Below are 13,503 nucleotides of genomic sequence, written 5' to 3' on the forward strand. Positions count from 1 at the left end.
CTGTCTCCATTCTGTCCCTACCCCGTGCTTGTTGACATTGGCATTGCTCATGGCCTTCGTGTCAGAGGTAGGGAGCTTCCCCTGGGAGTCAGGGTTGCCCTGGACTGGGGCAGGCCTGGTGGGACCCTCGCTGTGTCTCTCACCTGGGTGAGTCCCTTGAACTCTCGGAGCCTCTCTTCTGTCACCTGTAAAATGGGGTCACCCCTGTCCAAGGGCTCTTGCGAAGGACTGACAGTGGCTGGGCCCTGAGCACGGAGCCAGCACGCAGGAGGCAGCCTTGGTTACGGGCTGTGGGTTGAAAGGGCCCCACTGGGTGGCGGAGAAACCTGCCCCTTGTCATTCTAGAGGAACCGGAATGGCTTCTGCGGGGGCCGGGGTGGGGCGTCTGCCCCTCACAACATTTAATTGATTGTAACAGCACACCCTTAGCATGCTTCCTCTCCCATAACCTGCACCCCAAGAAGAACTTTCCAAATCCTTCCATGACTGTGTATAATGCGTTCCTGGGGCCCAGTACGCAACTTTCAAATTGGCTTACAATTTATCTGCAGCTCGGATAAAAACATTTTAATGGCTGTGTGCAGCACACACCCTCGGTGTCACCCACAGGGCTCCCAAATGTCTTTCCCCACCACACGGCGGGATGTTATAGGCGTGAAATTACAGCCGCTCTCGCATTCTCATCTCCGCCCGGAGGCCTCTGGAAACGCCGCGTTAGGATGTGCTGGATGCGGACGTGGTGGGGGCAGGCGGGGTGCAGCCGCTTCTGCGCTCTGATGCGGGGGACCCCGAGCCCAGTCCTCAGCTCCCCCTGCCCCCTCTCCCCGGGTCCTGACCCCAAATTGGGGAGGGGCTGGCTTGCCCCACTTTTAGCTGCCGAGGTCCTTACGGCACAAAGGAGACCCGGCGTTCGATGGTCTCTGCTCACCCGGAGGGAGGTCTTTGCGGGTGAGCACGATGTCACAGACATTGACCAGAAATGACAAAACGATGCCCGGATTTTGATTTTTGAAGCCTGCTTTGAAATATATTTGAAGGAGAGGGTCAGGGAGGTGGGAAGAAGAGCACAATTTCAAACCTTTCTACTGTGCCCAGTGTTTAACTGACTGGATTACTATTTGTCATCAGAGATACTACGTATTGATCACCCGGAATGTGCCAGGCGCTGGGCCCGGAACGGTCTGCTCCCTGGATTACCTCATTTAACCCTCCAACCTTGACCAAGGCACGTCCTTCTCCGAGCCAGGTCTGTGCAATAGGCTCAGCACGGTCCCAACTCCCAGGCCCCCACGGCTGACCAATGGCAGGAGGTGCCATATGAGACACCCCCCAGTGTCAGCCACGCTTCCCCGCAGCGTCTGCGCCCCTGGTGAGCTACGGAATCCACACCGCTCTGGGACAGAGATAGCCACCCCGTGTAGGGCACTTTCCCCTCCCTGAGCCTCAGTCTCCTCCTCCGTGAATTGGGGATGATAGCAATACCAACCCCGTGGGGCTGGGCAGCGAGGTGGGTGACGTGCTCAACGTGAAAGAACTTTGGAACTGGCACAAATCGGTGCTGCCGTCACTGCCACACTTGGGACATAGCCCAGCTCCTTCCCTGGGTACGTGGTGATGGGACACACAGACCTTCAGAGCAGACGCCCGGGAAGGACGCGTAGGCAGAAGCCGCTGTCACCGCCACTCCCAGAAACACTCAGGGAACCAGGGCGCGTGAGCCGTGTTCCCAGAACCTCCATTCCCCACACCGGCGTGCGGCTCCGTGGCGTCGTGAATGGTGCACTTCTCTGTGCTGGGGCTGGAACCGAGGGCCAGAGAGGGGCAGCCTCGGCCGTGCGCAGGAGCGGGCGCGCTGGAGACAGCCACGGCAGAAACCACGAGGCCCAACTCACCCAGCTCTTCCACGGTGCCGCTCGCCGGGCCGAGTGTGTTGCAAACCTCATCTACTGTAAACCTTACAACCACCACAGGCAGAAGGCATCCATATCCCCATTTTACAGATGGGGAAACTGAGGCCCACAGAGGCTAATGGACCTAGGGTCACATGGGTGAATGTGGGATTCGGACCCAAGCCAGTATGTCCTTAAATTGTGCGCTGGAGGGATGGGGGCAGCCTCCTGCGTCTGGGGCAAGGTGAAGTGAGAATTGGGAGGAGGGAGGAAAAGTACATTTGTGTATGGATAAGAATATAGACACAGATGTAAATACATAGACAGATACAGCTATCGATGTATAGATGTATGCACAGTTGGCATTTTTTGGAAATACCTAGAAATTTAGACCAATGGTTCTCAAAGTGTGGCCCCGGGGAACTTGTGAGAAGTGCAGATTCTCAGGCCTGCCCCAGACCTGCCGAATCAGAAGCTCTGGGGCCGGGACCCAGCTGTCTGCATTTAATGAGCCTCCAGGCCGTTCTGATGCAGGCTCGAGACTGAGAACTGCTGGTCTCGGTCACAGGTTCGGACTCGGCTGTTACAACCCAGCAAGTCACTTCCCAGCCCTGAGCCCAGCTCGCCTCCTACAGCAGGGATCACAATGTCTTCCGGTTCACGGGGCTGTCACAAGGACTCTAAAAGGTAACGCCTATGAAGCCAGACGCTCACGCACTGTCAGGCACTTGCCAGGGAAGACCAACGACAAACAGTGATCTCTGAGCAGTGGGACAGCCAGGGGATGCACTGTGTGCCAGGGACAATCCCACCATGGATGCCCTGAATTTCCCAGGGTCAGCCTTGGAAGGTGGGGGGGTTGCAGCCCTGGCCCTGCCCCTCCCCGGGCCCTCCTGGAAGCCTCAGCCTCCTGCAGAGGTCACAGAGCCCCATCCGATTCCCCGGTGTGGCCAGCCCAGGGGTGGGGACAGGGAGAGCTCCTCGTTCACGTATCAGGAGCTGACCGGAGTGAGCAGATGCGGGAGGGAGGCTGTTCCCGGCAACGCTGCACCCCGCGTCGTGGCTCCACCAAGAAGCCAGAACGCAGCAAGGGCTGCCGCTGCGGGATCGATGTCCCTCTGGAGGTCTGGCCTTTGGACGTTTTCAATTTCTCCATAAGCAGCAGCTTTCGACGGGGCCTTTATGTTTTCATTGATTGCCCAAGTACAGCAAGCTTTGTTTCCTGATAGATATTATTTGATAAGAAAATCAGAGAACACAGAGCCCAGAGTTGAGGCCAAGTCCCCAGCAGCCTCGAGGCAGAGCTGGAATCGAGGGCGTATTTGACAAGAACTGGCGGGGTTTGCTGAGACCGTTCAGAGCAACGCCCTTGTTGTACAAATGGGGAAACTGAGGCTGGGTGGGAGTTGACTTGCCCAAGAACCCAGCCCAACTAGAGGCAGACAATAATCTTATTATGCCCATTTTACAGATGCATAAATGGAGGCATGGAGACAGGGTCAGAATCCAGGAGCCCGGAGACCCAGCCCAGAGTGCTTTCTAATTCATCGCCTGGTCCCCCGCACCTGCAGAAGGTCCTTGGGAGGTACAGGGAGGGGAGCTCTACCGAGGGGAAGAATCCTTCTCTCTGCAGCACGTGTGCACTGGGGCTGAGATGCTATCTCATGCTCCCTGGGGAGCCTCCTGGACTGTCCCCCCATAGGGGCACGGCACTGCCCCCGGGGTGTTCCTACTGGCAGGGTTCTTGGGGAAGATGTGCCCACGGCTGGTGGCACGGTGCCCGGCACTTCTTTCCCTGTGGCCTCACCGGTCTCAGAGCCTGGAGCTGGGTGGCCCCTGAATGATCTACTAGGTCTGTATTCAGCAGTGGAAACTGAGGCTCGGACACCGCGATGGCCTGCTGCCCGCCCGGGGACCTGCCATTCCTCCTGCAGTCACTCATTCGTTCCAGTCGATGTGTCAGAGCCCCTCGAGACCCAGTTTTGCTCCTTGAGCTCAGTGCACGAGCGCTGGGAGGAGAAGGGGCTCCCCAGAGGACATCCCTGGGGGGCACGGCCTCAGGGGCTGCACCTCACGTGGCCCGGCCTTGTCACAGCCTTGTCCAGGCTTCATCGGCCCTCCAAGGCAAGGGCAGAAAGGGGAAGATACCAGCACAACAGAAATGTTGGTGGGTGGTCTCCAAGATGGTGACCCTCTGTGCACACACACATGTGCACTGCGCACACACACGCATAAACACATGTGCGCACACACACACATAAACACATGTGTGCACACACACGCACCCTCCTCACCAAGACACCGAGGGGCAGGAGCCCGCACTCACCCATGACGTTGAGGAAGATGTTGCCTGACGCCAGGACCACCTTCTCCCTCGTGGCGCGGTCGTAGATGCCCACGTGGCACTCGTAGGGACCGTTGTCCGAGATCCGGACCTCAGGCAGCCTGGGGGAGGCAGAGGACAGGATGAGGTCTGTCACTGTGGGGCCAAAGGAGGCGGCGCCTGAGGGACCCACCCAGTGCCCAGGGCCCAGCCTCTGCCCGACAAACACTGCGGAGCGACCGCATGCCTGCGTGCCGGGCTGGAAGGCGAGCATTTACAGAGCCCCGACTGCATGCAGGCCCTGTGCCCCGCGTCTCAGAGTGAGGGTGCGGGCTGTGTCCAGCTGGGGTCAAATCTGCACTCTGTGGCCCTGGGGCTGTTATCTAGCCTGCCGGCTTCCACGGTCTCGGGTGGTGCCCGCTCCCGTGCGCCACGAGGATGACGTGGGTGAAGAGGTGTTGGCGTTAGCCAACGTTAGCCAGCATTAGAAACACGATAAAATTTCTGTCCCCAAGGAGCTCCCACCCTGGTGGGCAAGGAGGCAGGAGGCTGTTCTGTGATCCACAGTCACTGGGAATAGCATGAGCTCATCTGAGCCCGGGTGCGGGAGCAGCCACTTCTGCCTCTGGGGTGGCCAGGAGGGCTGCTCAGAGGAGGTGACCCTCAGGGTGGGAGAGACCCCTCAAACCTGCCCCTAGACTTTTCCTCTAAACGGCCAGAGCGTAAATATCTCAGGCTTTGCTGCCCTTATTGGTCTCTGTTGCATCTACTCGATCCTGTCCTTACAGTACAAAAGCAGCAAATCAATGGGGCTGTGTTCCAATAAAGCTTTATTTGCAATCACTGAAATTTGAATTTCATGTAATTTCATAAGCCATGAAATATTCTTCTTGGTTTTCTTTTTCTCTCCAATCATTTTAAGACATAAAAAGCATTCTCAGTTCACAAGTTGTGAACAAACAAGTGGTGGGCTGGGTTTGGCCCACAGGCTGTGGCTTGACAACTCCTGTTCTAGATCTTTCTGCAGGGTCTACGGTGTCCAACCATGTTAAAGTGAGTTAGTATGCTGTTCTCTCTCCCTGTGGAAAACACGAACAGGGCAGCTCTTTCCTCTCCCCCATACAGAAAAGACCCCCGGCATAGTGTCAGAGAGGACCAAGTTCAAATTCTGCACCTGCTGTTTGCAAGCCATGGGACCTGGGGTAAGTCATGCCGTCCCTCTCTGAACCCCATTTTCTTCTCTAAAGATTGAAGGTGATACTTCATAGGACTGCAGAGAAGACTGGATGTGACGATGTCACTGCAGGGCCTCTGTAGGCAGGAAAGTCACACCCAGATGGACAGAGGGGCCGTGACGCGCCGTTCCTCCACCCCGCGATGCCCTGTGGGGGGGACAGAATTCCTGCCACGTGGGATCTGGACACTTTGACATGGAGAAACCTCAGCCTGGAGTTGCGGAGGCTACATCACTGTGGCATCGGGGACATTTGTGTGTCTTCCAGCAAGTCCCAGCCTAATCTGGTTACAACTTAGTATCCATTTAGCTCTCAGAAGTTCTCAAGTCACAGCAGAAAGCCAGGTAAGACGTCCATATCCACGGCCCTCGCCTGCCTCATGGCCGGACAGTCCCATCGGAGAGACCCGCTGGGGAGAGGAGAGGGCAGCGGCCGGGCTGTCGGGCACGTGTCCCAGCCCTGCCACCCCAGAGGAGAGAGGCGCCTTCAGTCCTTCATCCCCACGCCTGGTGGACACACGTCCTGCTCTCTGCCTCTCCCCATCTGTTTCTGCAGAGCGGTGCAGCCTCCCCTTTCAGCTGCCCCCATCCTTGTCTTCCAGCTCCTCTTCCCTATGGGTCACTGTCCCCCACCCCAGCCTGGCCTCCCACACACTTGGGCTGCCCTCGCTGTGGTCTCATCGCACTGAGCCGGCTCATGTGACGTCCCCCTCCGCTCCCACCACCCAGCACACATGAGCGTCGACACACACCTTCATTTACATAGAACACACAGAGGTTCACACCTGGCCTGCCACGGAAGGACTGGAAGAATGGGGAGCTTTCCAGCAGGGGACCTTGGTGGAGAAGACACCACCTCCCTCTGCACGCTGAGCTCGGAAGAAAGAGCACAGCGACAGTGGGAACGGCAGGGGACGGCTCTCCCCTCCGGGAACGATTTTCTTTGTTTGTAACTCAGACTGAAAAAATAATCCCTGCGCCAGGCGCCGTTTCTGAGTGACAGTGACCTAGAGTGACATTTTTTAGATAAGAAAATGGAGACTCAGAGAGGGACAGCATGACTTATCCAAGATCCCATGACTTACAAACGGTAGGAGCAGAATTTGAATTTGGTGACACTTGCAGGTGTGACTTTTGTAGGTGACAGGGGTGCCGGTGGCATGCTCAGGTGACAGCTCCATAAAGAAACAGACTCAGGGGACACATGTAGCTGGCAGCTCCCCAGGTGAGGTAGTAAGAAAATCACGACGTGGTTGACACCAGGTGGATATGCGTGCAGGTAACCACCACCCAGGCGATAGCCCCAGAAGATACGTTTATGGGATAGCAACGCAGGTGCCATGTTTAGGCAATTGCTACACTGATGACATGCTCAGGTGACAGCAACATAAGCAATATGTTTGGGCCATGCATGTAGGTGACACCTCACAGGTGGTATAGAAGACAGCTCAAGGGACTTCTGGATTGGTGCTTTATGAAAAAGGCAGCTTCTCACCGAGGACAGTTTCTGCCCCAGACGTCCCTTCTACTGGGGTTCCTAGCTCCAGGGGTGGCCCGGCCCTGCACCGTTAAGCCAGGCACACTCCTGGGCACGTCCTTGTTACCTCTGTTTCCACACTCCGCAAAGACAGTCAGTGGCCGGGTCCTGGGTGCTCTGCCTCCTAGATAGATCCCAGCCACCCCCTTCCCTCCTCTCCGCTGTCACACCTCTTCCCGCCTGGAACGTGCAGGCAGGGGATTCGCTGGGCTTTCTGCCCCGCTCGTGTCTCTCCGGACCCGCTCCCCAGGTAGATCCAGATTTTCGGATGCAAATGAGATGAACGGACCCCCTTACCCAAGTCCCTTCAAAGGCTTCTCTCTGCTCTTACGAAACAGACAAGAATCCTCATCTCAGCCCACGGGGCCCCGCAGAGCCGGCTCCTTCCGCACCTCCAGCTGTGTCTCTCCCCACCCTTGTCCTGCACCCTTCCCTGCTTCCTGCCACGATGGTGTTCCTTCCATTCTTCCCAAGTTCCCGACCTCCCATGTGCCGAGTCCCTTTTTTAAAAAATAAAATTTGTATTTTGGGTAAGTTTAAAATTACAGAAAAATCGCAAAGACAATAGAGACCCCTGCGTACCGTCATCCAGCTTCTCCTGTTGATACCACCCCATGTGACACCCCCCAGGCCATGGCAGAGTCTGGCTGTCATCTGCAGAGCCACAGCGGCCAAGTCACAACTTTCGTTCAGACCCACCCACCTCTTCTCCGCGCCTTGTCGCAGATTTTGCCTTCCCTGTTGTCTTTCTGAAGTGGATTAAGCGGCCCAGAGACTCACTTCCCCCAGAATTGAGTGGCATTGATCCGCCTGCTGGCTAGAAGGCCTGCCACAGATAGCAGGGACCCGAGGGGGGTGAGAGTGAGGGGCTTCCTCTCATCAGCAACGGGCTGCGATCAATAAACTATTAATAACTGCAAAGGTTTCTGGAGAGATCGGTGTAATGCAGTGTAGCGGCTGGAGTTTACCAACACTGACGGCATCTCTGAAGGGCAGGTAATTGTGTTTTTGAAAAGCCAGGCACAGGAAGAGCGAGGACCCTGTGGGCTGTCCCCTCAGCCTGTGTGTCTCTGCCCAGGTGAGGCCACGCCAGGGCCGGTCACTGAGCCTTCCGCCGGGCCTGAGGCCAGGATCGTGGGCCATCCACTTTCAGCACAAGTATTCAGGCCTGCTGTGTGCCAGGCCCCAGGCTCAGCCTTGGGGGCGGATGCAGATGCCAAGGATTTGGTTTCTGCCTCTACGCCTTTGTCTGCGCTGCTAACTCTGATTGGAAGGCTCTTCTAGATACAGTAGATAAATAGTGCTCCATAAGCCCTATGTTCAGGTGCTGCCACCCCCAGGCAGGCTGCCCTGACTGCCCAGCCCGCTGTAGGGAGACTTCATGTCCACCGCCCCAGGGCTGTGTCTGTCTGGGAGCACGTATCTGTCCATATCATGCTACACTGTAACTTATTTGTCTTCCTTCCCAGGCTAGGAGCTCCCTGAAGGCAAGCCTGGCCCCGCAGTAGAAGCTCACGGAGTATTCGCGTCGTGAATGAAGGCAGCCCTGGGTTCTAGTCCTGGGCTCGGCATGCAACCAGCACGTGATGTTAGACAAGGTCCTTTAGCATCTTGGAGCTTTGGTTTCTCCATGTGCTAAACGGGTGCTATCAGCCCTGCCTGTGAGATTACAGCCATGGGGAGGGGGGTGCTATATTTACAGAGATTTACATAGGAGGCATTATGCTGAGAGTGTTACCCTCTCTAACTGAATCCTTGCTGCTACGCTATTAGACTACAGCGTTATATGAAACATGCTATTATATATATTATACAACAACAGTAATAATATTATCCCCATAGGTGTGGAAACTAAGGCGCAGAGAGGAGGTGAGATGACCGAGTCATAGTGAGCGTTGCCAAGGTCTGCATTCAAGCCGTGTGGACACCAGAGCCCGCCAACGCTCTCTGCCCCCCGTCCCCTCCCCCCACTGCCCCTGGATCTTCCTTTACCGGCGAATTAACTGGAGCTCTCTGGCGTCTGAATTCGCCTCCATGGCTCCTGAGCGTATTTCTATTCCGAGCCTGCCGCCTCTCCAGGTAAGGAGAGCCATATGCTCCCTCCCTGCTGGGAGGGACAGGATGGCCTTTTATTTTCCTAAATTCTCTGCTTCAGCCTTCCGCTGGGTCCCTTAATTCTGATGACTGGGGTTTGCTGAGCAAGTCAAGTGCGCATTCTCCACGCCCGGCACGATTTTACAGCCTCTGCTTACCCTCCCCTTCCTGGCTCTGTCCTTCCACTGGGAAGAGTCCCAGATTCTCACGGAATCGAGATAGTGGACGTGGGAGCAGAGGGCAGGGGCTGGGGGGAGCCAGGCGATGAGCCTTGGCCTTACTTTTCCTACATCGCTGGGGAATCAGGTGGTCCGATATTTCGCTTTTGCTGAGCGCTGAAGCCTACAGTGATGAGCGTGTGCAGATGCACCTAGAGCAGGGCCTGGCGTGCGGGGGACACTTGCCGCAGTCCTCTCCTTATACCACTCGCAGATTAAATTCGTAAGCAAATTGTTACATCCCTACCACGTATCAAGCCCTGCTTGTGGTGCTGAGCATAGACCAGGGAACGAGGCAGACACAACAGTACAAAGGTTCGACTTAACGATCTTTCCACTTTCCGATGATGCGGAAGTGCTGTGCATTCGGTAGAAAGCGCGCTCCAAGTACTCGTCCGACCGCGCTGTTGTCCACTTTCAGGACAATGTTTGATAAACGACATGAGATATGCACCACTTTATTATAAAATAGGCTTTGAGTTAGATGGTTTTGCCCAACTGTAGGCTAATGTAGGTGATTTGAACACATTCAAGGTAGGCTCTGCTAAGCTGCGGTGTTCGGTAGGTCAGGTGTTTTAAATGCATTTTCGACTTAATATATTTTCAGCTTTCGATATGTTGTCCCACCATGAGTCAAGGAGCATCTGTAATTCTAAATGTCAACGCTCCAAAGCTGTCCTTTCTCTCGAGTCTGCATGAACGTCCCTCCTTCTTAGAGGCAGTGGGCTGGCCATTCATGAACCCGCCCCAGGATCAAAGTCATCTTAACAGACATCAATCTCATCCTGCCAGGTTTTAGGTTTTGCAACCCGTTAGGTTAGTTTACCCTTACGCTAAATGTCTCCTGGGACCCTTGCTTTTGTTTGTTTTCGATGTTGTGTCTGGCTTCCTTGAGGTATAATTGACAAACAGTACACTGTACATATTCAAAGTTGACGCATCTGATGAGTTTGGACATATTGAAACCATCGCCACAGTCAAAGTAATGAAGACAATATCCATCCCCCCCCGAAAGGTTCCTTGTGCCCTTTGTGCCCACCTGCCTCAGCCTTAGCCAACCAGTGGTCTGCTTTCTGTCGCCATAAATCATGTTTCTCAGGATTTTACACAAAGTGAATCACAGAGTGTGTACGTTTCCTTTGGTTTCTTCCAGGCATCAACATTGCCTCGAGATTCATTCATGTCACCGCCTTTGCCAATAGTTGGTTCCTTTTTCTCGGCAAGCAGCACCCCTCGCACGGATGCACCCCACTCCGCTCAGCCGCTCTCCTGTGGACGCACACGCCGCTCCCTCGTCCCTTCCTTCAAGCAGATCTCAAAGCACCGATTGCTACCTGGACCTTCTCCGTTCGCCCAGAATTAGGTTCTGTGCACACGAACGAAGACCTGGTGTGGCTGAGGCTGTTCAACTCTGTAAGACACTGCCCAGCTGTTTTCTTAAGTGACTGTGCCAGGGCCCCTTGGACTTTGGTAACTTTCTGTCTTTTTGCACACTGCTCAAGTTGCATTCCTCTAGAAGCATCTCACACCACGTTACCCCTTGCAGAATCCTCACCTCCCCCTCTCCCCATTCCTACTTCCTAAGATGCTGCTTCAAACCCAAATAGCACGTCCTGTTGGAATTTTGTGTGCACTGTGGATAAAAAGGTTTGGGGAGGTGGGTGGGGGCTATGGGAAAAGTGTGCATGACATTTGTGTGGGTGCCTCTGACCCTCTATTCTTCTAATCTTCCCCTAGGTTAGGGGATGTTGTGGGACAGGGGACTCCTGGACATTTCCTCCCCTCTCGCCCACTGCCTCTGCTCAGTCCAGAACGCTCCACTTTTGTGTTCATTCCTGTCACCATCTCCCTGCCCAAGACCCCACCCTGCTGCCAGAGTGACCTTACGACAGTGGGGATCTGGCCTGTCCTTTCCCAACTTAAAACCTTTCCATGGCTTCCATCCACTGGCGGACCAAGCCCAAACTCAGCCTGGCTGCAAACTCAGATTCGGCCTGGACCCAGAAAGGAGGAAGGGAGGGACCATGGAGGGAGGGAAATGGCATTCGGCCTTGCAGCTCTTGCCAAAATGCAGCAATACAATGAGAAGACTGTTTAGGACCAAACTTTTATAATCTACCCTATTTAAAAAGCTTTTTGTAATTCCAACATCTTCATTTATATACACAGTACCTCATTTCAAGCTAACAGAAAAGATTCAGGTAGCAATTGGTCCTTTGAGGCTGTGCTTTAATGAAGAGATGAGAGAGACTTTGCATTTGTATAACCATTGTTTGCATGGAAACCGAGCTTCTAAGGAGCTGAGGACAGAGGTGTTCTCTCAAGTAGGTTAAACACACCCCCTGCAATCCTGTGAGCCCAGTGCCTGCCTGGGCTCTTGCCCTCCCTCGTTCCTGCCGGAAAGGTCTCAAGTGTGAAGCAATGAGGTTTTACTGTTTGTGGTCCGCCGAGCTCCCCTGATTGGCTGCTCCTTCCCCGAGGCCCGGGCCTTGTTTCTCACTCCCTCCAACACCTGCTCACTCTCCAAGTGCAGGGTCACGCCCTGCGCTGCTGGGGCAACATTGGCAGAATGCCTGCTCCACCTGGGCAGGGCCGCAGGGCAGAGCATGAGGCAGAGCTAATAAAAATGGCCATAAAGTCTCCGGCAGCCCCGGGTGCTGGTGGGATGTTTGCTAATAAGACACCTGGAAAAGGTTTGTGGCTCCCTGGAACAAAGGGGTGGGGGGTGGGGGGGGTGAGGTCTCTGCCCCCCTTCTGCCCCCTCACACCTGTGCAATGGCGGACCTGGCTGGGAGCTGTGGGCGGCTCGGGTCTGTTACTTGGGCCCCGAGGCCCAGGTGCACACCTGCTCCGCCAGTCCCGGCTGTTCCCTGTCCCCAGCTGCCCTCGCAGTGTCTTGCTTTCCTGTCACAGGCCCTGGCTGATGACATGAACCCCCTGGGACTGGGGACTAGATTGGCTGCTGGCGGTAGCATCCGTGGCAACTGGTAGACCCGGGAAAGCCCATGGAGACAGGCCGGAAAGGGCCTGCCTGGACCTTGCCTGGGGATGGGATCCTCTGTGGGAGACCCCAGGAGGGTGCTGGGACGCCCAGCTCAGACTTGAGCGTGCACAGAATCGCCCGGGGATCTGGTTCAAGTGCTGATTCTGGTACGTCTGAGGCAGGGCCCGAGAATTTCTGACAAGCTCCTGGGTGACACCGCTGCTGGTCAGCGAGGCCCACTCTGTCTCAGGGCCTCAGTCCTCTGCCCTCCCTGCCAGGTCCCTCCCTCTGCTTGACCCATTCCTACCCCACCAGACACGCTGGGTGGCCTCCTTCCATTGGCCTCACTAAAGCCCAAATACCAGAACCCAGAGCTTGGAAGTTTGGGGTGCATGGTAGATGCCTAATGAATGTGGTTGAACGGGAATTATTTGAGGACAGGGGTCCTTTCAACCACCAGGGGCTGCCACAAAGCTGGCCACACATGCACGTGGCCTCCATTACTCTCCCTCTGCACTGACCACGTGCTGAGCCCCGGTTCTGCCCGCCCGGCCCCCACCCTGAACCTGCTCCCCATCTTCCAACTTCTGAAAGAGATGACGCGTTCTCTGTCTTTCCTGGCCTGCTGGAGGTGATTCCACGTTCCTGCACAGCCAAAGAAGTGGAACCCAGACTCCAGACCTAGACTAAGAGCCAGTTGGCTCATCTTTCTTGGTGTGAACTTGACCGAAATCACCTAAGCCGCCCTTGACAATGTCAATACATTGCTGGGGAACCTGCCCAGGGAGGGGGAAGTTTCAACTCCAAGGAGATGAGGACAGAACAATGTGAAATCCAGAAATGGTCCCCTCACCTCCTTTTGGCCAAGCCCAGGGTTGTCTCCTCCAGCAAGGCCTTCCCAGGAGCACACTGGGGAGACACTCCCCTAGGAGGTGCGGAGCCACGGGACAGCACCCAGCAGAGAAGCAGGTGGACACACGAGACTCTCCCTGGAGCTAAGGGCCGGTCCCATGGACACAGGATGCACAGAGATCTCTCCCTTAGCATCAGCTCTCCCAGTACAGCCTGGACATTTAACCAGGGTGACCAGCTAGTCCTGGTGTGTCCAGGACTTTCTTGGTTTTAGCACTGAAAGTCCCATGTCCTAGGAACCCCTCAGTCCCAGACAAATCAGGACGGTTGCTCATCCTACATTTAACAGGCAAGAAAACTAAAGAGAAGGAGT

General features: G+C 55.5%; 1 protein-coding gene across 1 annotated transcript in view; it reads right to left on the reverse strand.

The window, feature by feature from the left end:
* Window positions 1–4,215: 4,215 nt before the first annotated feature.
* Window positions 4,216–13,503, reverse strand: part of LOC105805777 (immunoglobulin superfamily member 21-like) — a gene marked incomplete at its 3' end in the record, with an annotated part of 100,492 nt that continues 91,204 nt past the window's right edge. The window contains exon 4 of the mRNA XM_012638734.1: window positions 4,216–4,334. Within this exon, the coding sequence (XP_012494188.1) occupies window positions 4,216–4,334 (119 nt within the window). The remainder of the gene's footprint in view (window positions 4,335–13,503) is intronic.

This window comes from Propithecus coquereli, unplaced genomic scaffold, assembly GCF_000956105.1.
Source record: "Propithecus coquereli isolate 6110/MARCELLA unplaced genomic scaffold, Pcoq_1.0 Scaffold1327, whole genome shotgun sequence".
Lineage (NCBI taxonomy): Eukaryota > Metazoa > Chordata > Mammalia > Primates > Indriidae > Propithecus > Propithecus coquereli.